Source organism: Halictus rubicundus, chromosome 3 (assembly GCF_050948215.1).
Source record: "Halictus rubicundus isolate RS-2024b chromosome 3, iyHalRubi1_principal, whole genome shotgun sequence".
Lineage (NCBI taxonomy): Eukaryota > Metazoa > Arthropoda > Insecta > Hymenoptera > Halictidae > Halictus > Halictus rubicundus.
In genome coordinates this window covers 14,304,933-14,327,147 of record NC_135151.1, presented here as the reverse complement: position 1 = coordinate 14,327,147, position 22,215 = coordinate 14,304,933, and the positions used below count along the sequence as shown (strand labels likewise).

At 35.4% G+C, this 22,215-nt stretch overlaps 2 protein-coding genes across 4 annotated transcripts in view; one reads left to right on the top strand and one right to left on the bottom strand.

Annotated features, from left to right (window-relative positions):
• Window positions 1–500: 500 nt before the first annotated feature.
• Window positions 501–16,501, top strand: LOC143352739 (uncharacterized). 2 transcript variants are annotated; one of them, XM_076785483.1, is made up of 19 exons: window positions 501–785; window positions 3,573–3,878; window positions 4,060–4,311; window positions 4,824–4,971; window positions 5,577–5,794; window positions 6,344–6,499; window positions 6,792–6,944; window positions 7,013–7,150; window positions 7,652–7,919; window positions 8,010–8,194; window positions 8,361–8,665; window positions 9,232–9,812; window positions 10,256–10,350; window positions 11,269–11,624; window positions 12,209–12,657; window positions 12,975–13,299; window positions 13,660–13,912; window positions 14,364–14,493; window positions 14,946–16,501. In XM_076785483.1, the coding sequence occupies exons 1-19, from the start codon at window positions 710–712 to the stop codon at window positions 15,349–15,351; spliced, it is 4,800 nt and encodes a 1,599-aa protein (XP_076641598.1). In that variant the 5' UTR covers window positions 501–709; the 3' UTR covers window positions 15,352–16,501. The 2 variants fall into 2 exon arrangements, with proteins under 2 accessions (XP_076641598.1, XP_076641600.1); XM_076785485.1 differs by lacking the exon at window positions 7,013–7,150.
• LOC143352740 (serine/threonine-protein kinase PLK1) overlaps window positions 16,383–22,215 on the bottom strand; it is a 44,314-nt gene continuing 38,481 nt past the window's right edge. For both annotated transcript variants that reach the window (XM_076785486.1, XM_076785487.1), the window contains exon 8: window positions 16,383–22,118. In XM_076785486.1, the coding sequence (XP_076641601.1) occupies window positions 21,775–22,118 (344 nt within the window). In that variant the 3' untranslated portion in view covers window positions 16,383–21,774. The remainder of the gene's footprint in view (window positions 22,119–22,215) is intronic.

The window sequence follows — 22,215 nt, the reverse complement described above, 5'->3', positions numbered from 1 at the left end:
TACTGAGATATATCCGGTACCACAAACGGTGTTTTGCAAAAACGGCTCTGGGAAAATGGTTACCCCTTCCTCCTAGTTTCAGATATTTAGGTCAATTTTTCAGCAAACACTTCTTAAGTATCATACAATAAGATGTACATATTGATTTTTTCAAGAAACAAAATTTTATATGGTTAAATTTCTCTTATTCTTCAACCGTTCCAATGTATCTAACCCCTCTAAAAGCGTGCATGCTCTTTTCTCGAATACGATTATAAAATTTTAGGAATGTACTTGCAAAATACTGTACCTCCGATATACGGAAAAAATTGAATTGTTTGGAACCATCACACCAGAACACCATCTTCAATTAATTTTTCTCGAATCTCTCGAACTGCTAAAACGGCAGTTGTAGACCACTGTGCGCCGGTCCAGATGAGAAGAAACGATCCACGTGATAGAGGAGGAAGCTTCGAGAGGAGAAATGAGATGCGCATAGAAAGGTGCAGAGAAGAAAACCGAGGTACCGGCGAACGGGACGTTTCAATGCACGCTGAGCGCTCGTCCGGAGCGCAGGCGATCAACAAACGACCGTTTCCGTTTTGCGTTTGAGATCTTCGGTATCGGTGGAAAGAAAAAAACAAACAAACAAACTCTTTCGTTAATCACGGGATACCAGTGTGACAATTCGCGCGGACGATACCGATTTCATTCCGATCGAAAAGAGAATATGGCCCCACACGTTAGGCCACTCTTCTTCCTACTTCTGGCTGTTCAACTGGAACTGTTCTTCCCTTGGGAGCAAGGTATTGTTGGATATATAGCTGACCCATTTCTTTTAAATATTTCTTAAGGATGTGGGACCCATTAAAATGACGAGTTTAAATTTTTCATTTATTGAATTAGTATAATTATTATGATTATTGAAATTTCATTGTGAGATTTAGGGCGCTGTCTACTGCGTTACGAAGACTTCTGATTATTGAAATTGTAAAGATGCATTTAGCAGGGATTTAGTCAATAAATTTAGTACTTTGGGCATATATTATTACGAAGGTTGTAACAAATACCTTCTTGTTATTTTTACGAGATAATGTAAATTTGTTGCTTTTTGTGTTTCTTAGGTCTAGCGTTAAATAGTCGTTAAGTCTCTTGAAGCGGCTGCTTTCGATGATTTAATGTCAGCCATGGGCTAGATCCATTCAAATGATTATGCATCCATTTTTTTATACACTTTTGAACCTACTTTTCTTGACATCAAACATTGATCTTTTTATTGGATGCAATGTAAATAGCTAATGATTTGAACTCCCTACTAGAAAATTAGAATTTAGATAGAACGTTTGGAACTCTGGGTCAGAATAGAGTCTAGTCCCGTGATTCGAGGGTTATGCTTCGATCTTAAGGTCCGAACGATTGGTTATATTCTTCACCGTTTAAATGATCGACGCAGAAAGATAATGAATGGAATATGTATTAGAGTCGTCGAGTAATTTCTTGGAATCAGCAATTGATGATCACGCAGTCTTAGTAGGTGTAGATCCGAGCAGAACTCTCTGGACGAGTGATTTGATAATTAAGGTTGATTAGTTTGAGTAAATAATGCAGACCGTGTTTTCATAAGTGACTCCTCGTATTGTATTATTTTTCATAGTTGATTGAGCATGCATTCAAATAATTTTGAATAATAATTTTATATGATTTTAATAACCTTTAATAATAACTTTTCATTTAAAAGTTGTACGATTTTTGAATGTGGCGAAGATGCACGAATGCACATGTCATTCTTATCACTGAACAAATCACGATTTTCCCTAGAACTGCTTGACATGTATACTTTCCACTGATTTATTGTGGTTTCTATCCAAACACTGTTGCAGAATCACTGCTGCAAACATGCAAGCATCATCACTGCGTAAACCTAACTTAATTAAGAAATAATAAACACAATCCTTTCCATTAATTTAATTCTAGTTTTGTGATTTTGTGATTAGTAAAAATTGAGGAGAATTTTTTAACATTACTTTTTATTGTTGTGTTATCTAATGAAATTTCAGAATGATTTCTACGTGTATGACAGATATACCGACTCACTAGAAATGTGTACAATAAAAATAGAATATCACGAAGGAAGAATAGGCTGGAGACGATTAATGAAACTTCATAGAATCTTTGTTATTCTCTGTCCCTTCTTCTCTTCCATACTTTATATAGAAATATTTCACGAACACTATTAATCCGATTGAAATCGTTTAATGACACAATAGTATTAAATTATGTTTAATACCCTCATCATTGCTCTATTGTCTGGTATTCTAAAAAATCACTATTACATAGAATTAGGCATATATTCAAAACATAAATGGGAACACTTTTACTAAAAATTATGTAGTAAGTTATTTGTTAATAATAATATACGAATAGCTTTTAAGTAAATTTGTCATGTTGAATATTTTGATGTATATGAATTTTAAATAATGTAGAACGAATTAAAATAAGTATCTAAGATCAGCAGATATGATATTTAATGATTATTGAAATGTATGCAAGTTACAATTAATACCGACATTAATTTCCAAAATTATATGCACGACTTCTTAATGATTCTCATTCGTACACGTTGTTATATAATAAGAACAAATGAGTAAATATCGCACTACTACTAGCACAAAATTATATTTTAAACAATCATTTTATATTTTTTAATATACTTTTGTTAAGCCATAATTATAAAACTGGGTGAGATTAGAATTAATTTTACTAAAGAGATTCGGTCGGAAGCTATTCTGCTTATCATTGAAATTGTTCCAACGATACGAGGAAGGACTTGATTTTCAACGTAGTCGGGGGTTTGTAAAAATTTCACGCAAATAAGAGATAACTTCGTCAGAAGTTTGCCGTTGTTCACGAACGTGGGATTAATTTGTTGTGTTCCTGCTCTATTTCCTCTCTTGCAATAGTAATTTCAATCCTAACATGAGAAATATAGTTGAAGCAGATGTAAACTTTTTTTAATCCACGGACAACAAGGAATTTTAACGTTGAAAAATCGTATTCTCTCATAGAACTACTGCTATTTTATGTTAAATCGATCTTTTAAAAAACGATAAGATTACATAGAAATCATACTCATAGAGTTTTTGAGAAAACAATATTAGGAAATGAATGCTTTTTGTTGTTTAGGCATTTCTTTAAATTTAGCAGCAAATCATTACTGTAATTTGTATAATAGTAAGGTATTCGCTTAAAGATAAGTCCATTAATTTTTTCCGAAAAAATTTCTAAAAGTCACTTTTTGCTTAGATCGTTGACTAAGCATTGCCGTTTAAATCATATGAAATTAAGTAATTCTATAATTGTGCTCTTGTCGACTGACTTGACAAGAGATATTATTGAACACTAGAATTACTAGAGGAGTCTAAATAAAGCTACCACTGAAGTAAAAATCAATGAAAGTCTCAGTGAACGCAGGTTTGGAATTTATAAAATAAAATCTAGTTACTTTGATTGCTCGATACTTCCAGAGTTAATCCGAAATCATTTTCGCAGGAGACAACTTTTTAAAGATTCCTATGAAAATATTCATTTCGCAGGATCCTTTTTCGCCGATGCAAGGATGGAAGCGCAATTCGAAAAGTGCTGTGGCCTGGGCACTTCGTGGGCAATGGAAGGACTGAGGTGTGAAAAGTTTACGGGCCCGGTATCTGGGGTGCCTACAGTGGAGCAGGGTCTCTGCTTGGAAGCTGTAGACATTTGTTGCGTGAAAGAGTATCACGAACAACAATGCAAGAAAGGGAAGTCGGATGCACGTGCAGGTTTAGCGTGCGTGTCCGGTGCCAAAACCAGACGCACCGGACCCGGCGATTATCATCGCGACTGTTGCGAAGGTTGCAAATTAGGTAAACATCCACTTTTGGACGATTGGTGGTTTTATGGAGTCCACGGACCCGTAAAATCCCAATAGAACAGATGTTTTATTGAATGCGAGCTCCAAATCAGAATAATCATTCGTATAATTATTCACAGTCTTTTTGTGAAGGCAACGTTATTCCTCTTCTCACCGCGATTATTTGATTTTAGGCATTTTAACGGGATCCATGGGCCAAGGGTGCGCTTTCCAAAGATTTTCCTTCGGAATTCCATGGGATCCAGCGTTTTTGGAGTGCTGCTACGAGGCCTCGCCGAGTACCTCAACAACATTTACTTCGGATTCTACAAATTTAACTTCGACGAGCGAGAATACCGAAACTTCTCCTTCTTCGTCGTCGCCTTCGTCATCCTCCGCATCCACCACTCAGACGACAGAATTTTCTCCGTCAATTCCCACGCCGCGTAAGAAAAATTACTATTCCGTTTTTGGATTATCCGAGGATATAGGGTGAGGGACCCAATTACTATGGGGGTACCAATTACCGTGCCTATATTAATCATACTTATTTTTAAAGCATAATAAATATTTAAAAAGAGATATATTATATATTAACTAATTTCAATTAAAAGAATTTAATATCTCTGTTTTAATATTCATTATGTTTTAAAAATAAGTATAAATAATATAGACACAGTAATGGGTAAACCCCCCTCCCCCGGTATTTGGGTCCCTCACCATCAAGTCTATTGCATTATTAACAACTGATCGAAGTAGAAATTAGTAGAAAAAAAAATGTAAAGTTCATAGAACCTCTTTCTTAATTGGAATAGGTTATGAATGTTCTGTTTAAGAAGACTAAAAATGGTGTCGATATTTAGCCTTTCCATGGTTCAAAATTTGGAATAACTTGTATGTTAAATTATTAACTAAAATGAAGTTTACTGGAAGTATTATTCTTGTAAATCGTTTACAGCCATGGATGACATCTGTCAACTTATGAAGGGAATGTTGTGCTCCGATATTTGCATTCCCACGCCAGGATCCTACTACTGCAAGTGCAGGGAAGGTTTCACTTTATTAGAAGACCAGAAAACTTGCAGACAAGACCTGCCGTCCGACAGGTACAATTCTATTTGTTCCTAGACCGCGAACTTTTATGCAACAGGAACATTGTCTTCATTAATTGCAAGATACAGGAGATACGTAGAGATTGATTACTTTTCTGAATCGTTTGAATCAGTTTCAATCTCTTTTGCATTTGATCTATCCATTTCTGTCACAAACGCATAAAACTTACAGTATATTCATTACTATATATTACTGAGAAATAATTCTCTCAGAAAGGGGACACTACTTAGATCCATTCGGACAGTCGTTTATCAATGTTTTCAAGGTACTTTGTCTAGACTCATTGATCTCTCGTTGCACTCAATGAAACAGCCTTCAATTTAAATTAATCACAAGCAACTGAGCAGCTAGACGATGCCTTCGAAATGTTGGGTCAAAATGGACCCACCATATCCGAGAACTATTATTATTATTACTAAAACAATACCTATAGAAAGGAATAATTATTAAATAACAATAATAGTTATTCAAGATAATTATTATTAATTTTATAGAATTATTTTCTATAGTGGTGAAAAATAAAATTGTTTTACTGCTTACGATTGGACGGTGAACAAAACATTAAAATATACGAAACTGTGCTTATCGTGTGATTTAGATGTAAAACAAGTAACCCATGCGAGCAGCGATGCACAGACAACGGAGTCGCAGTAACTTGCAGCTGCGACCCCGGCTACGTTTTGGCGAACGATAAGCATTCGTGCATTCCCAAGTTAGCCCGGCAGAAGAATACCGCTGCAACAGACGAGACCTCCGACTATTCGTCCATCTGTCCAGCGGGTTATCGCTATAACTCCACCAGTCAGGTCTGCGACGGTAAGTGGTAAATCACAATTAGGCTTACCAAGCAAGAATTACAAATTCTTCAGGCTCACTTGAAATGTTGCCCGCCTATCCAAAAGTGTTTTCGTCTGGAGCTAGTGCTAGAAAAAGCATCAACTTTGGTCTACCCGGTATTTTTTTCTTTTTCTAAGTATCCAAGTTCGCAATGATGTCGTTCTCTGAGAAAAATATGTTTAATATTCCAAAAAATCCTCGTCCGCGAACAGTTGACAAATCAAAGCTTATTACGATGAGATTTGAAACTGATTTAGCATTACAATCACTGAAATGTAAAATAATTGATTATAGATTTCATCTTCAAGTATCTACGGTTAATATTTAAGTTACACAGCTCGGAAAAAATCGTTCGTTTTAGCTATTCAATGCTGCTGTGCCCCCTTAAACTACAATGACCAAAGATTGCAGCATTCATAGATGTTTTGTGAAACAAGCTTCCTTCTTCTACGACGTATCACATCTTGCATTGCAATTCTGTTATGTCCATGTTGCTTTTTGTTCGCAATTGTGTACCCTACTGCTTAGACGTGAACGAGTGTATCGAAAAAGGACTGTGTCCTGGTCAGTGCGAAAACACTATAGGATCTTACGTATGCACGTCGAAAGATGTGCTCAACAATGTACCTTACGAGGACTGTCCACCTGGATACCAATGGGAACCTCTCACAGGCCTTTGCACAGGTATGGTATCTAACATTGTTGGATAATACGGGAACAACTGATACCTCATCATCTTCCAAATTTTACGGAATTTTTTTAATGGAAAAATTTTAATAACACGTCCTATAATTGAATATTTTGATATTTTCACATTTTATATTTTAATATTTTGATAATTTGATATATTGATATTTTGATGTTTTGATAATTTGATATTATTATATTTTGATATTTTGATATTTTAATATTCTGTAGACTTCTATGTGTTAACAATAGCTTTGTTGCCACTAAAATTATAATTACTTTCTTCCAGACATTGACGAATGTGTTATACTGTCAGAACCATGTCCAGCTGAAAGAAGTTTCTGCGTTAATACACAAGGTAGTTTCAGTTGTGTTGAAATGAAGGGAACAAAGTCTTGTCCTGCTGGGTTCAAGTTCGATAAATTATTACAACAGTGCAAAGGTACAAATTTCCAAACAGTTAATGTAAAGTTAAAAAACTAAATGAGTTTTTGCTTGTTTCGTACATAGATGTGGACGAATGTGCAGAGGGTGTTCATAGTTGTCTCGAGGACGGTGAGGAATGCAGGAATACCGAAGGAGCTTATGAATGTAACATAAAATGTAGAAAAGGTTTTACGTACAGTAATAATCTGGGTACTTGTATCGGTAAGTATTGTCCCATTTTTTTTTTTACATATTTTATAGGCGTTATTGTTTAACTAAAAGTAGCTCATTGATCCTGTTTATTTACTGCAACAATAAATCGTTTTGCTTTTTCCTGTAGGCATATGCATGCTTAAGTATCCATCTTCTACATTTAATTGCCTAACTGAATAATTATAATCATCGAACTTAATTTAAATGTTCATGCACGAGTTCTATAGATTGATCCATCACGTATTGTTACCTGCATGTGAGTAAGAATATTAATAATCTATAATTCGCTATAGAAAAGCAACTTTGCATTGAAAAATATATTCCTAATTTAACATGTTGCATACTGTTCACTATCGAAATTTTTTAATACTTGTGTTAAAAGTAATACCTGAACCTATTAATAGCAACCAAATATTTATGTCGCTGTTATTAATTAAATGAATAATAATATTTATGAGCGGACATTATTATAGATCTTATCCGTTGGTATTTAATATTTTACATTCCCAGATGTGGATGAATGTGTCGAGTCGAATAATTCCTGCCCCGAGTTGAATACTATCTGCAGAAACACAATAGGAAGTTACGAATGCACGCCGGAAGACAGTTCTTTGCCGCGATACTCCTTTGACCAAAAGGCGGAGCAGCCGATCTGCTTTGCGGGATACAAGCCAGCAGATAATCCGAAAGAAGCTTGCATCGATGTCGATGAATGCAAAGAGCAATTACACTCCTGCGAAGCAAATGAACAGTGTATCAACGAAATCGGCAGTTACAGGTATGCTTCTGTTTTCAAATCGCGTACCGATCGTCCAGAGTACAAAGGTTTCATTAATGGTTCGTCTATTATTGAAATGAAATTTATCAGGTGCGAATCATTGGACGACGAGGATGCAAGTTCCGATCAAAACGTAGAAGACACTAATTTCTCATATAGTAGACAGTACGAACATCAGATTGGTGTTCCTCGAAAATCGACACTTCCAGTTGTAAATCGAACAGTGGATTGCCAGTCAGGATTCGTATTTGATCCACAAAGTCTGGACTGTATAGGTAAAGAAAGATGTTGAATTAGATTCATACTGTGCAGCAGGTATCCTAAATTATTAGTAAATTGTCAGCAACCCAGACAATTAATTACTATATTTACTATATTTACAATTACTATAACCATGTTTCTAGAGAAACGTTTAAACATTTCGGAAATTTTATTTTCTAGATATCGACGAGTGTAGCAATGGTCTGTCAAATTGTGGAATCGGAGAACAATGTGAAAATTACGAGGGAGGATACAGATGTTCTCCAGTGTGTCCTTCTGGCTTTCAGCTGCGCAACAACACTGATTACTTTAGTAGGATAGACGTGTTCTGTGATGATATAAACGAATGCACACTTGGATTACATACCTGCAACCTAACCACTCATGATTGCGTTAATACAAACGGTTCCTATTTTTGTAATGCAATAACTAAAACGACAACAACCAGAACGTTTGTATATAGTACCAGAAGTATGAGAACACAGGTAAATGGGCATCTTTTTTTTTATTACCGAGGAGGAGAAAATGCCTTATGCACTAACCCCCGGACGGCGTCAGTACCGGGAAGTTTGGGACTCTCTTCTCTGACGGTTTACCCACTAGAAACCCTTCCTCCTAAAAGCTACTAGTGTCGATTCAACTACCACCAGAGACCTGCCTGTCCGGCATTACAATCCGGTAGGCTCGGCCTACCAAGGTCAATGGGTACCTGGGTACCCGGTTGCCAACATACGGGTTAAAGATTAAGAATATTAACTCGTTGGACTTCCAAATAATCTCCTCCAAAAAATCCCACAAAATCAAAATAATTTAGTCAGTAAAATAAAAATTGCAGAGCTACACCTTCTTGTAGACTACTTCTTGAACTCTTCTAGATCGTACAAATCCCCACGAAGTTCGGTCGAATCAACTGTATTATGAGCAAAATGAATTTTTAAAGATAGCCAAAGGATTCTGTCACCCATATAAGATCAACGTGATAGTAAAAGTGTCGATGGGTGTCCCTGTAAGTTTGCCCTTAACTACAGTCTACAAAATTGTGTGTTTGCAGGACACAGATATCTTTTCGTACCAGAAGCCCTGCGAGCGTGGGTACGCAAGGGATTCGAGAACAGGTGATTGCACGGATATCGACGAATGCAAGCAAGGTCCGGGTTGTCGAGACCACGAGCAGTGTCACAACACACCCGGTGGCTACGAGTGTTCGCCACTGTGCACCAGCGGCTGGTATTTCAGTCCACAGACGAAAGGTTGTCAGGACGTGGACGAGTGCCTTCTAGGTAGGCACGATTGTGCTCAAGGCACTCATATATGCGTCAACACAAACGGTTCTTTCTCCTGCGATCCGATACGTCCTTGTAGCAGCGGCTTCAAGCGCTCTGTCGATGGCAGTTGCGTCGATGTCGACGAATGCCTGGAAAATCAGCACACTTGTCGGCTAGAGCTGCATCAGTATTGCGTGAATAAGAACGGCAGCTTCGAGTGCCTAACGAGACTGCCGTCGTGCCAGTCGGGGTACGAATACTCACTGGCTACCAGGCGCTGCGAGGACATCGACGAATGTACCACTGGCCAGTACAAGTGTGACTCGAGATTTTCTGAGAGATGCATGAACCTGCTGGGCACCTACAGGTATGCTGTATCATCTAACACTTCATCTACCGGAATCCTATTAACTCTTCGAACTCGAAGCTATTCCGGAAAATATTATCCGTGAAACCTTTTTTTTTTAAATCATATTTAAATTTTTAGCAATTTATAGAGTACAAACAAGCTCAGTAATGTGGAGATTGTCCTGAATTGATCATTTTTAGTGGCGTCTCAGTAACGCCATTCGACTGCAAAGGGTTAATAAACTTTTTAGTGTCTATATCTAATTTTAGATCATTTTCTTTTGAATAATAATCTGTGAAGCAACACTGTTACGCTATATTCATTCATTTTTGAAGTCGTTTTTGGACTAAAAACGATTCATTGAAACATTCTCAACCGTTGAACGTCGATTCCAAAAGGACTACTATTAGGAAATTATTTGAAAATTTGGGTTTTTATTTTCGGCATTTTAATTTGTTCAGATGCGAAAGGCCTCCACCACCCAGCCAGCGTCAACGTCAAAGACCAGCCTGCCCTGCGGGATTTAGATACAATGCCCGATTGAGAAAATGCGCAGGTATTTTTCTGAAATTTTAGAACTATGAAGTATGATAGTGACATTACTGGTATAATGTTCATACCGCAGTTTTTGGAACTGTAAGTGTAGAGAAAAAGTTTGAAACCGAACGTCATGAAGGAGCAACTAGTTAGCAACATTAATAAACTAATTCTTAATAATTTATAACGTTTTTTCAGGATGAGAACTTTATAACCGGAGTTTGCAAACCTTCATGTATTTACAAACGTAATATACTGTATTTTACGACCGCTCGTCGCGTTTATGTGCATGTCATAGATCCGTTCGTATTAACGTGTACGTTGTTATGTAGCTCGAGTTTCTATTGTACTGTCACTTGCGTTATGTTTTCCGTTGCATTCAAAATAATTTTATTTATCATTTTTGTCTGTGATTGTACTTGCACTATTTCGCATACTGCTTGGAAATGTTATGATTATTCTATGTTGTACAATTATTTATTAAATGCGATGTCACTGCACATTATCATAACACTTTTATCCTTTCTAAAAATTCTCTTACTGGCGTGAAACAGGACTTTTAACGTCGATTTGTTAGCTTAAACAAAAAAATGACAAATCCTTTATACCAATTTCATAAATAACCAGAGTGTGGATGCTCATGCAAATTTAGATTATTCTTTGGTGCTATTTATAAATCAGAAAATGAAAGAACAGACCCAAAAATAGAAAACCACTTCTTCTATTGAAAATTTTACGGAACATTCATTAATACTTGCGTTTTTATCAACCACATAGTATGTTATAAATGCATAAAATTCGCAGTCTATAGACGATGTTTAATCAAAATGAGCATGCGACACAAAATGATTATTAACATATTACTAAAACAGACAATTACAATTTTGAGTGTGTGCAACCGATTATCCTTTGTAATTAGATCATTTCTATTTAATAGATGTGGACGAGTGTGCCGAAAGTTCGGACATCTGCAAAGGCGAGCTATGTTACAATCAACCAGGTAGCTACACCTGCGCGAAACCTCCGATGCCAATGACGAAGAAACCGCCCACGGCCACGACACCGTTAACACCGTTACCACCGTCAGCGAATCAAAAATGCCCCGACGGCAATAGATTCGTCAGGAATCGCGGCTGCATTGACATTGACGAGTGTCGCGAAATAGAGGACGCGTGTAGCAGCAACGAAGACTGCATTAATACAATGGGAAGCTACACTTGCAATTGCAAAATTGGTTTCAGACGTGACAATCTGACTCAGGCTTGCGTGGACATTAACGAGTGTCAAATGCGGGTAAAATCTCCAGTTCTTGCCAGATCGCTTTACTTAAAATTTGAAAGACATTTTTTATTTAAAAAACTTCTATTTTTTCAAATTTCAAATTTTTGTCATCCGCCTGGTAGGGGAGACCGGGATCAAAAGTAACAATTTGACTTTAGACTACGATTGCGTAAAAACTATTACATTTACAACAAAATTTTTTACGCCAAAATATTACCTAGTTATCTGGCATTATTGAACCGCGGTATTTTCGATTTGCGACAAGGAAAAATCAAAATAAAACTTTGCGACAACTGGCCCCGTACCCCGGAGTACGAAATAGGTAATCACAATTTTAAGTCACTAACAATAAAAAAAAAAGTTACTTTACGGTATCGAAAAGTCATTTTGGTCAGTATATAAGATATTTGCATATCTATATAAACAATAGTTTTGCACAATATATCCAAAATTTGCGATAACACAGATTTTAAATTATTTCCAATGCTACGTTCACTTCCGATCTCCCCTACTATTATTCTAATACAGGCTGAACAATCCTTAAAATGCTTACTACATGTTTCATTCGGTATAACGGCAATATAATTTGATCACAGGAGGACAGTTGCCTGCCAACGCAGAGATGCGACAACACAATAGGTAGTTACTCATGTACAAGATTCTTACCATGCGGTACAGGGTACACATTAAACGCTGCCACCGAGATCTGCGAGGATGACGATGAATGTATCCTTGGTACTCACGATTGCGGGGAGGGATATCATTGCAGGAATACTCTCGGTTCGTACCGATGCGATCGTAATCCACGAGTACCGAATGCTCAGCCTCGATTCGGATTGCCGACCACCACGGTGACAACGACCACCACAACGTCGACCACCGTAGCACCAATAGCGACGCCATTAACACCCGAAGGGCGCACTTGTCCTCGTGGATTCAAACTTGAGTCTGGTAACAAATGCGTAGACATAGACGAGTGTCAGGATAACAACAATCTCTGCCGCAGAAACTTCCAACTTTGCATCAACACCATCGGATCCTACAGGCACGTGTCTCATATCAATTTTTCAATTTATTGTACGTTGCTTCTATCCACACTTTATGGGCCTGCGATTTCGAACCAAAAACCAGCCAGTGTAGGGTGACCTGTCCGGTAAACGAACACGATTCTAACAACATTTTGCAAAAAATATTGCACATAAAATTATTGTAGAAACCCTACATCTTCAAAGATATTTTCATACGGTTCTTCGATCAAACATTGTGCTAATCGCGTAATATTAAATCAGTTGTAGTTTATTGTATAATTTAGATTGGATACCAGCAATTAATCAAGATTAATCTTCTGTATTCGAATTTTAGATGTACATCAAGAGTGATATGCAGCAACGGGTACACTTTGGACCCTGTTTTCGGTAGTCATTGCGTGGACATAAACGAATGCGAGGATGGTAGTCACAAATGTTCTTCCAGTCAAACCTGTGAAAACAGAATGGGTGGTTACGTTTGCAAGTGTCCACCAGGACACGTTAACGGTCCAAATAATGACTGCGTTGATATCGACGAGTGCAGCCTCTACGGTAATATTTGCGGATCGAACAGTCACTGCGAGAACACGGTCGGCTCTTATCGTTGTGTTTGTCGAGATGGCTTCCAAATGGTTAGCGGCTTCAATGGAGTTTGCGAGGTAAGCTGCAAAGTCATTAAATTTTATACACAGTAGATGTATATTAATAAACAACGCACGCTATCGATCACATTTCTTTTTATTTCTTACGGACTTTTAAAAATAATGTTGTGCGCATTCGAACGATTACAGAAAATTCTAGATCATCATAAAATTAGTTCGTTTTGTACTCGAAGCAAAAATAAAAGAAAAATGTTTGAATATCGTTTGAACATCAAAGACTTCCGCCATCGACCTTTTCGTGATCTTCAAAGTGTATCAGAATATTAAAAAAATAATGACGATCACCATATGTCTTCGAAAGGATGTTCGTTCGAATATTGCATATTTTTGTATTGTTTGTTTTGCTAAACATTTTAGGATATCGACGAATGTCAACGAAGTCTTGGATTGTGCCAGCACAGATGCATCAACCTATGGGGTTCGTACGGATGCGCCTGTGAGCCTGGATTCAGACTAAATTCTGACAATCGGTCCTGTTCGGACATCAACGAGTGCGAAGAGTTTAAAAATAATCATTTGTGCATTGGAATTTGCGAAAATACACCAGGAAGCTATGCTTGCAAATGTCCGAAAGGCTACAGACTCGGATATGACGAGCGGAGTTGCGAGGGTGAGTTTTCAAATTCTTTTTATTCCTTAAATATAGTATTTAATCGGTGCTTAAGATCGAAACCCATAATGTATCCTTTGATTATTCGAAGCTAAAATTACTTTTCACTCTTGCAAATTACATCAAAATATTTTGCATCCTCTTAATTGCACGAGAAGTAGTTAATTCAAGTGCACTGTCATCGCACAGATAAGTGAATCACGGACTGTTTTAGTGATTTATCAAAGCGCCGTTTACCTCCGTCGTTTCTGCAATTATGCAGTATAATTTGTTCTTGACCTAGTTGCCAGATCTGGGCCACTAGTTGAATCTGAAATTATACCTTTGTATGTGCTCTAGGATTAAACGTGACCGTAATACACGGAGGCAGTTGCAAGCAGACTAATTCATAATCAATTTCATTTTACTGCTGTTTATTCGATCCCTTAAATTTCTTTTGATTTATTAATAGATATCGACGAATGCAGAGCAGGACCCGTCTGCAGGGGATCGGATGAGATTTGTCACAATACCAGAGGCAGTTATAGATGCAACAGGATAAACTGTCCTGCAGGATATCATCAGGATGCTAGCAGGAGAAAGTATATAATTTGTTCTTATCAAATGCTACGAATTATTATTTCATGCAAAGCCCGAGAATAACAAAGTGCACTCTGGGGCCTCGAAATTTTGTTTCGAAAGGTTCCCAGGGTAATAACCTTAAATATGATTCTCCTTTATACTATTTTTATCCGATTAAAATTATATAACACTTCACCTATCGGAAGTCTAACAGGATTTTAATGACAAAAATTTTAAAAGCAATGAACAATTTAAATAATAGTCTAAAAAAAAAATTAATAGATCGTTTTACTTATTTTCAGTTGCAAGTCATATTTGTATTAGCTGTTAGGTATTATAATACCTACAATAAATAAAATTACATTGTTCTTAAAATTTTCAGTTCTCGACCAGAAAAATATTAACTTGACTGCAATTATTGGCGTTTAGATTGAAATTTACAAATTAATTGCACAAAATGTTGTAATTTCAGCCGATGCGTGCGAAGAAGTCCTTGCCATTCCGGCGACTTGGCCTGCATCAAAGCACCGTCTCATTATTCGTACAACTTCATCACTCTCGTGAGCATGTTGCCAATCGCTGCGAATAAATCAGAGGAGTTGTTCAAGATGAAAGGATTCCCTCTGCCGAGTTCCACGTTGCTGTTCAGCATGGCGTTCGTGGAGGCCCGTGCACCACCTGGAGTGCAACGTGCAACAGAGTCCTGTTTCGCCTTGAGGAGGACTGCGCCAACTAATGTTGTTTTACTAATGACGCAAAGTATACCGGGTCCTCAGGATATCGAACTCGATATCACCATGGAGGTGTACTATGGCTCACTATACGCTGGATGTGTAGTGGCGAAAGTTCTGATTTTTGTTTCTGAATACGAATTTTGAAGAAGTTTCGGCATGCGCATAAAAATTATAGCATATTCATCGAAAGAGACCTGAGGCACATTGATGATCGCGACACCTGTCCTTAACCACTTCAGTAATATATGAATTGTAAATAGACTGCAGATTTTATGCATTTATTGCAAAATTGAATAGATTGGACAGAAAACAGAAAAATATTTGAAGAATCGAAAAATCTTATTGTACCAGGGTAAGAGATTCCTTCTAGATTCCTTTGAATCTGAAATATATTAATTTTCTTTCACTTGTTTCCAGTAGAATCTCTTCATGCCCGCATTGAACGGCGTTCTTCTGATTTTCATAAATCGTAAACAATATATTCCCTTGGTTGTTTTAACTCTTCTAGTAGTAACGACTAAAGCAAAGGACCCAATTACTGTGGGTGCCAATTACTGTGCCTATATTAATTATACTTATTTTTGTAATTAATTTAGACAATTTTTATTTTGTATAAAAACCCACAGTCTAATGATAAGAATGGAGTAGATAGATATTGTGACTATCAATGTATCTCACGGCAATTTCTTCGAAAATACACTATAACATGAAATTTGAATAATTAATCTATACTGGGACTAAGGTATTTTTGCCAATTTTATGAATTATCTAAATAATATAACTCTACTTACACTGTAATTAATTAATCAGCAATTTGTTTAGTTGTTCAAACGCAAGCATCAGCAATTAATGTTAATTCTTAATATATCTTAAGCCTTTTTGTTCCAAAAAATGTACCCGACTGAGACATATTTGCCAATTTCCTAAATTTTATGAATTGCTTTGATAAAACTTTGTCTTCTAACATATAGTTACAGAATACTAGATGCTACGATAATTTTTAAGAGTACGTTTCTAAGTCTTATGCACTTTTAAAGATACTACATTTCATAATTGACCTGAAATTATGTTTCTATTTTATGTACAAAGAAGACCACTTAGCCTAAGTAATGTTTAAACATGTAGCTCTTATAAACTTTAGTTACCAGCTGTTCAATGTTTCAAAAACAGATGTAAAAATGGAGCAAGAATTTTATAGTGTATTTGTCAGTAAATAAGTAGTTTTATATGTACATAGGGTATATATCTAAGTGTATACACATGAAAGAAACGAAATAAAATCACATTAATCGTGTCGAATGAATTTCTCCAGATATAATTGCATTTCGCAAATGTTTATGTTATGAAAACCGCAGATCTAGAAAATGTTTCGCCACCGAAACGTTCATCTTTACCATTATCCGCATTAATCGTTAACAATAATAGCATATATGTCTATGTACACAGGAAACTTTCAACAAACGTACCATATTTAATGCATAAATTTTCATATAGGGGTAGCAAAATAGTCAACGTGCGATCACTTAATAATTTGAAGTCGAATGTTGTATTTTTAATGGAATAAATAAATAGGAGTCCTTAAGAACTTGATGTTACTATTGAAAAACATTTACATTATATATGGTAGATTCTAAAGATTCTGTGTGCATACATAAAATGGGAACATTATCGTGTATATTCTTTGTCGCATAACTGATCATTTGATTTACTTCGCATAAGCTGGATAAATTAACGATTTCTGAGATCCTTAACATCAATTGCATTAATTATTACACAGCGTACAGCTCCGAAAATAAGGTAACCATAGAAGGACGCAAAAAATAAAAATTTGAAATCTCCAATTATACCCAGTAAGCAATTTGCTCTTGATTTGCTTTGAATTTGTCACAAAACTGGTTTATAAATTGCGACCCTTCTGTTTCGGTATTGGCTCCCCATTTGTCGACGGGTTTTGGGCGACAAATTCAACAGAAATAGGGACCAAATCCTGCTCCAAGCATGGTCTTGGCACCAAAAGTACAAACATTGATAAAAATATACTCGAACAGGGTTTGGCTGACTGGGTACGTTTAAAATATTTTTAACTTATTTCTCGGAGCATCCGCATGTGGAATACGCATTACAATGTAATATGTTGAACGAAAATAAAATATAATCAGCAGTATATATAGTTTAAATCACTTCAGGCAGATACATAGATAGGTATTCGCTGGAAAGTAAGATGCCTTATCTGTAAGGGGATACATGAGTTACCTTCACTGGCATTTTACTAAATATAATTACATTACAAGATAAAATTATCGTAAGCTATAATACACTGGTTGCATAAATAGCGTTGCTAACGTATATCACAACAAGTCATCGAATAACTTATAGTGATAACAGAAAGAAATCTGCAATTGAGAAACAAACTTGTGTGTTTCCCTAAAGTTCGATTAAGATAGCAGTGAATCGAGATCGGTTTTAATGAACTTCTAAGTCACTGACATAGATGATTTTCATCCTATAATATAAGACATTATAGGAATTTATATCTACACTGCTTCAATTTTCGTAAAAAAACAAACGTAATTGAACGTTTCTAATGAGAATCTATGTATATCTTTCATCAGAAATAATTCAACATGTTTGTAATATTACATGCTTTTAAATATTTATAAGTACATCTCATAAAATTTCCTGTGGTCAACAAATAATATTCGGACGATTCAATTTTCCTTTCGTTGAGATCAAATTATTAAGTACACTACGTTTCATAAATACACAGGCTAATATCTTCGATAAAGAAATATGCGTAATACAAAATACTCGATTTCGACGACAGCGTCTGCCGAGAATCTTTACAAATTATTGCCGACGGCAATGCTAATAACGATAATAATAAAGACGAGTGTGCTTGCAATAAAAATCCTAATAGTAACGTTGCTAATAATAATAAATAATGTTATCTAATTAACAGCCTGGGTATAGCAACAACAGGCTACTGCGGCGTGAACCGATGGCAGTGGTACCTTTTTCGCCTCTTATCTTATTAAAGCAAAAAACGACAGTGACTAGGATTACTAAGGATCATTAGACCTTCAGTTAAGCATGCGAGAATAACTGAAACCTTCGTATGGATCTACTTTCAGCGTAACGTTAACGAAAACATTGATGATATTCTCTTTTGTAAGCTACATAGTCATTTCGATTTGATACAATTTATCTTGTATATTTTCGGAGATTATTATTTTTAGACGATTATATTTCCTAAGATTCGAAAATCAATCGAACGTTTAATTCGAATTCCCCGCGAAGGCGTCGCGCAAAGAGTCAAATTTAAACTAAATAGTAAGTCATATAAAAAATATTCGACAACATTGTATCCTACATAGTGCCATCCACTAAAAATTTTCAACATTCTTCCATACAAAGTGCAATCTATTAATTTATCGTCCTTTCTAATCCTTATAACAACGAAATTTTAAAGTCTACTTATAATAATAACGTATTACATGTTTTCAATTTTTGTATATTTCTAACGCAAAGTTTTAGTTTTCGAAAATATTTTTCATGTGCAAAGAACGTATTAATAACGGTAAAACGAAATAAATGGAAATGTAATGAGTTTTAAACATTTACAATAGTTTTTGTAATTAGACGAGTCCGTGTGTCATTAATATGAATGATTAATAAATAAGCGATCAAAATATTTGGCACCTAATTTCAGAAAATAGAGATCTGCCTTGGTATATTAAAGATACTGTAATATTATTTCGGTAAATGCTATGTGGAAGCATTTTCAGTGGGTATACAGGGTGTGCCAAAAATTTTGGAAAACGTTGAAAGGGATGATTACTGAGGTCATTTGAAGTAACTTTCTCCGTAGCAAAAATTTCCACTTCGGCTTCGTTAAAGAGTTATTAACGGAAAACACGGACCAATCAGAGCGCTGCTATAGTGAACGTATTCCGGGTTGGCGACCGGTTCCACTGAACGTGGCGTTGCCGTTGGCCGAGCCAGAGTCCGTCCGCTGTAGCTGCGCTCTGATTGGTCCGTGTTTCTCATTAATAACTCCTTACCAAAGCTAAGGCGGCAATTTTCTCTAAGGAAAAAGTTACTTCAAATGACCTCAGGAACCATCCCTTTCAAGGTTTCCCGATATTTTTGGTACACCCTGTATATGATATCGTAGAGTGCAAAAGGGCGTTCCTGTTCTCGAAAATAGATGACTTCTTTTATCATTGAATACCTTGGATAATTACGCGCCACAATCACTCACATAGAAGCAACTAATGTGCGATATATTGTTTGCAAGCCAATTTAAATTGGTCCGCGTACTGTTACTTTTCGTTGCTACTGTGCGTCAAAACGATGCACGTATATTTTGGAATAATTTATAACGAGGCCGTTGGCAATTGGTAGCCCCAGATTGCTTTTGTCACAATCAATTTCTTTAGTTTTTCTTTCTCAAGAAACAAAACCTGTCCGAATCAGATTGTTTCGAAACCTAGGTTTATATTACACTCAGGCTCCTGATCAATATAGGCACTTAGATCGTGAATGTTTGGCATCCTGTAGAAATCACTTTTAGCACATCTTATTTGTATCCTTCTTTTTTTTCATGAAAAATTTCTTTTAGAACACACTTTACATTTTTTTTTGTCGTTTAAACACGTTTTTCTTTTATTACAAAGTATTTTATTGCTACGACTGAATATCAGAATAAGTTTCCATTACTTCAACTTTTTTACTTTTTTTTTTTTCGTTTGGTTCAATCTTCACCAAGTCTAATCTAGCATCCTTTATTATTGTATAATAACAATATATTGATCCAGAGCGCTAATTTAATAGCCCTGATCCGACTTTCTTACAACGGTAAGAATATTCGCACTATTATACTTATAAAATGCGCTTAGGGGCTTACTGATTGGTAAAGATATCTTCGAAGCATACTAACTCAATCTCATTACCATAATAATTATATTAAGATGGATATACAATGGTCAAATGTTAACACACAAATGGTATGTTTATTGATTGCTGAACACGAATGTAATTTGGACAAAGTTCCAAAGTAACATTTCGTTTTCGTCAACTGTTCCAAAATTATAATAAACGGCTATTAAGTTTAAATAAAACTTATGCTGAAAAATCAATTTTCTAAATGTGGTATATTAAAAAAGCACCATAATATTAAAATTATATGAGACTTTCTTTCTTAGAAGTATGTTTTAAAAATTATGATTACAAATCAAAATATAATTTTCTGTGTAAATTAAATTTTCTTGCTCTCATAGATAATTGTTTAATTTGTGTATTAACACTTAGTAACTTTTATGCGTATGAATATGCATAACTATGATATAAAAATGTCACGAATTTGTTTAAATTAGTGTAATAGTAACAAGTGTATACACAGTAATACATCTAGGATCGAGTTGTTGGAATTTCAAACTACTGTGCATATACCATTAACGACAGACAGCCGTAAATATAATTTTTAACCAAATATAAACAATATAATTGTTCGAAATGGAAGCCTGAACAGATTCGTTTACAGACAATTACTGTAAAAGTCTGTACTTGTATACTCGTAACTAAAAAGTTAACCACACCTTTAATGTTTATTAATTTATCTACGTCTTGTTATTTTTCTTAGAACATAATGTATCACAACTTTGTTATATTTTGTAAAAGAAACAATTGTATGCAAAATTTAAATATGGCTTTCCTTCTATTTCCATACATTCATCCAACAATTTCTTTTAGCTGCACTCATATCAATTGAAAATTAAAACTCCAATTTAAACAATTAGAACATAATGAACTGACAACTTTTTAAAAACTTATATTAAACAGGTCAATAAAAACTAGTGATTTTCTAAAACAGTGCTAAAGTTACTTTTTCATAAATTCTTTTTCTTTTCAGTGTTTCAATTTTATGTACCACGTATTATTTTATGCTACCAATTTTATCATACAAAAATATTCACTACAATGCAAAATTAATATTATTTAACATCTTATCAATATTGCATAATAAAATATGTTTTGATGGTAATCTTATATATACATTGTTCAGCAATCGTTAAATACTTTTAATATTATAAGTTTTCTTTTAAATCCAAACATAATTGTCGCACAAATTCGCGTCCTTATCAAATGCAAAAATTCAAGTATTTATAAAATAAAAAATTTTTCAACGTAAAGAACACTTTTACGCTGATTTCATAACAACATAATGTAGAAACACTCGTTTCTCGTAGAAAGTAAATGAATATCAACCCAATTTTAAAGTTTTGCTTGTACCCGAGTAAAACAACGAAATATACATAATAAAATATGGATGTAATAAATACTTAACAATGAACATAAGATATATACGACAGATTAGTAACAAAACAGGATCGTGTTCAATGTAAATTTTTTTAAATCGTCAAATTCAACGGATTTGTTCTAATATTTTTCACAAATTGAAACATTAAATATTGCATGAGTGCAGCTAACAGAAAAGACATAAATGGTGGTACCAAATGGGTTCCAATCATTCGACACACCTTGTGGATTCCAATGCATTTTTGATGGTCAAGCGATTGTATTATTATGCAATTCTGCAAATTCCCTGGAGAGTTTGCACACGTAACATAAACGTTCGTAGAGATCATTTGTGCAGCCGTAATCTCGTATGTCGCTCAACCAGTAAGAGGACGTTTGTCTACTAGTGTCGATGTAGGTAATTAAGTAACCTCTGTTAGGCGATTCCTGCGAGACCACTAGCTTGGTGTGGTCCTCGAAGAAGTTAACTTGTAAAAGGGGGACTGTTAGTTCCATCACTATAGTCTTGTCCGTTCTCAGCCATTTTCGCATACGTGGGATAGAAACGTTTTTCGACTGTTTTGGAGCACTTCGATATTCCTTGATCTCACCACCTTGAACAATATTCATAAACAATTTCATAGAATTAATTAGTCAAACACATCCACCTAACTTTGTTCATTACAATATGTATATACTGAAACATTACCA

What these genes read in the sequence shown, in the direction of transcription:
- LOC143352739 (XM_076785483.1), top strand. Translation starts at nt 710, where the DNA reads ATGGCCCCACACGTTAGGCCACTCTTCTTCCTACTTCTGGCTGTTCAA. An exon ending in TTGCGAAGGTTGCAAATTAG is followed by an intron (nt 3,879 to 4,059) that starts GTAAACATCCAC and finishes ATTTGATTTTAG; the next exon opens with GCATTTTAACGGGATCCATG. An exon ending in GCTTCAATGGAGTTTGCGAG is followed by an intron (nt 13,300 to 13,659) that starts GTAAGCTGCAAA and finishes TAAACATTTTAG; the next exon opens with GATATCGACGAATGTCAACG.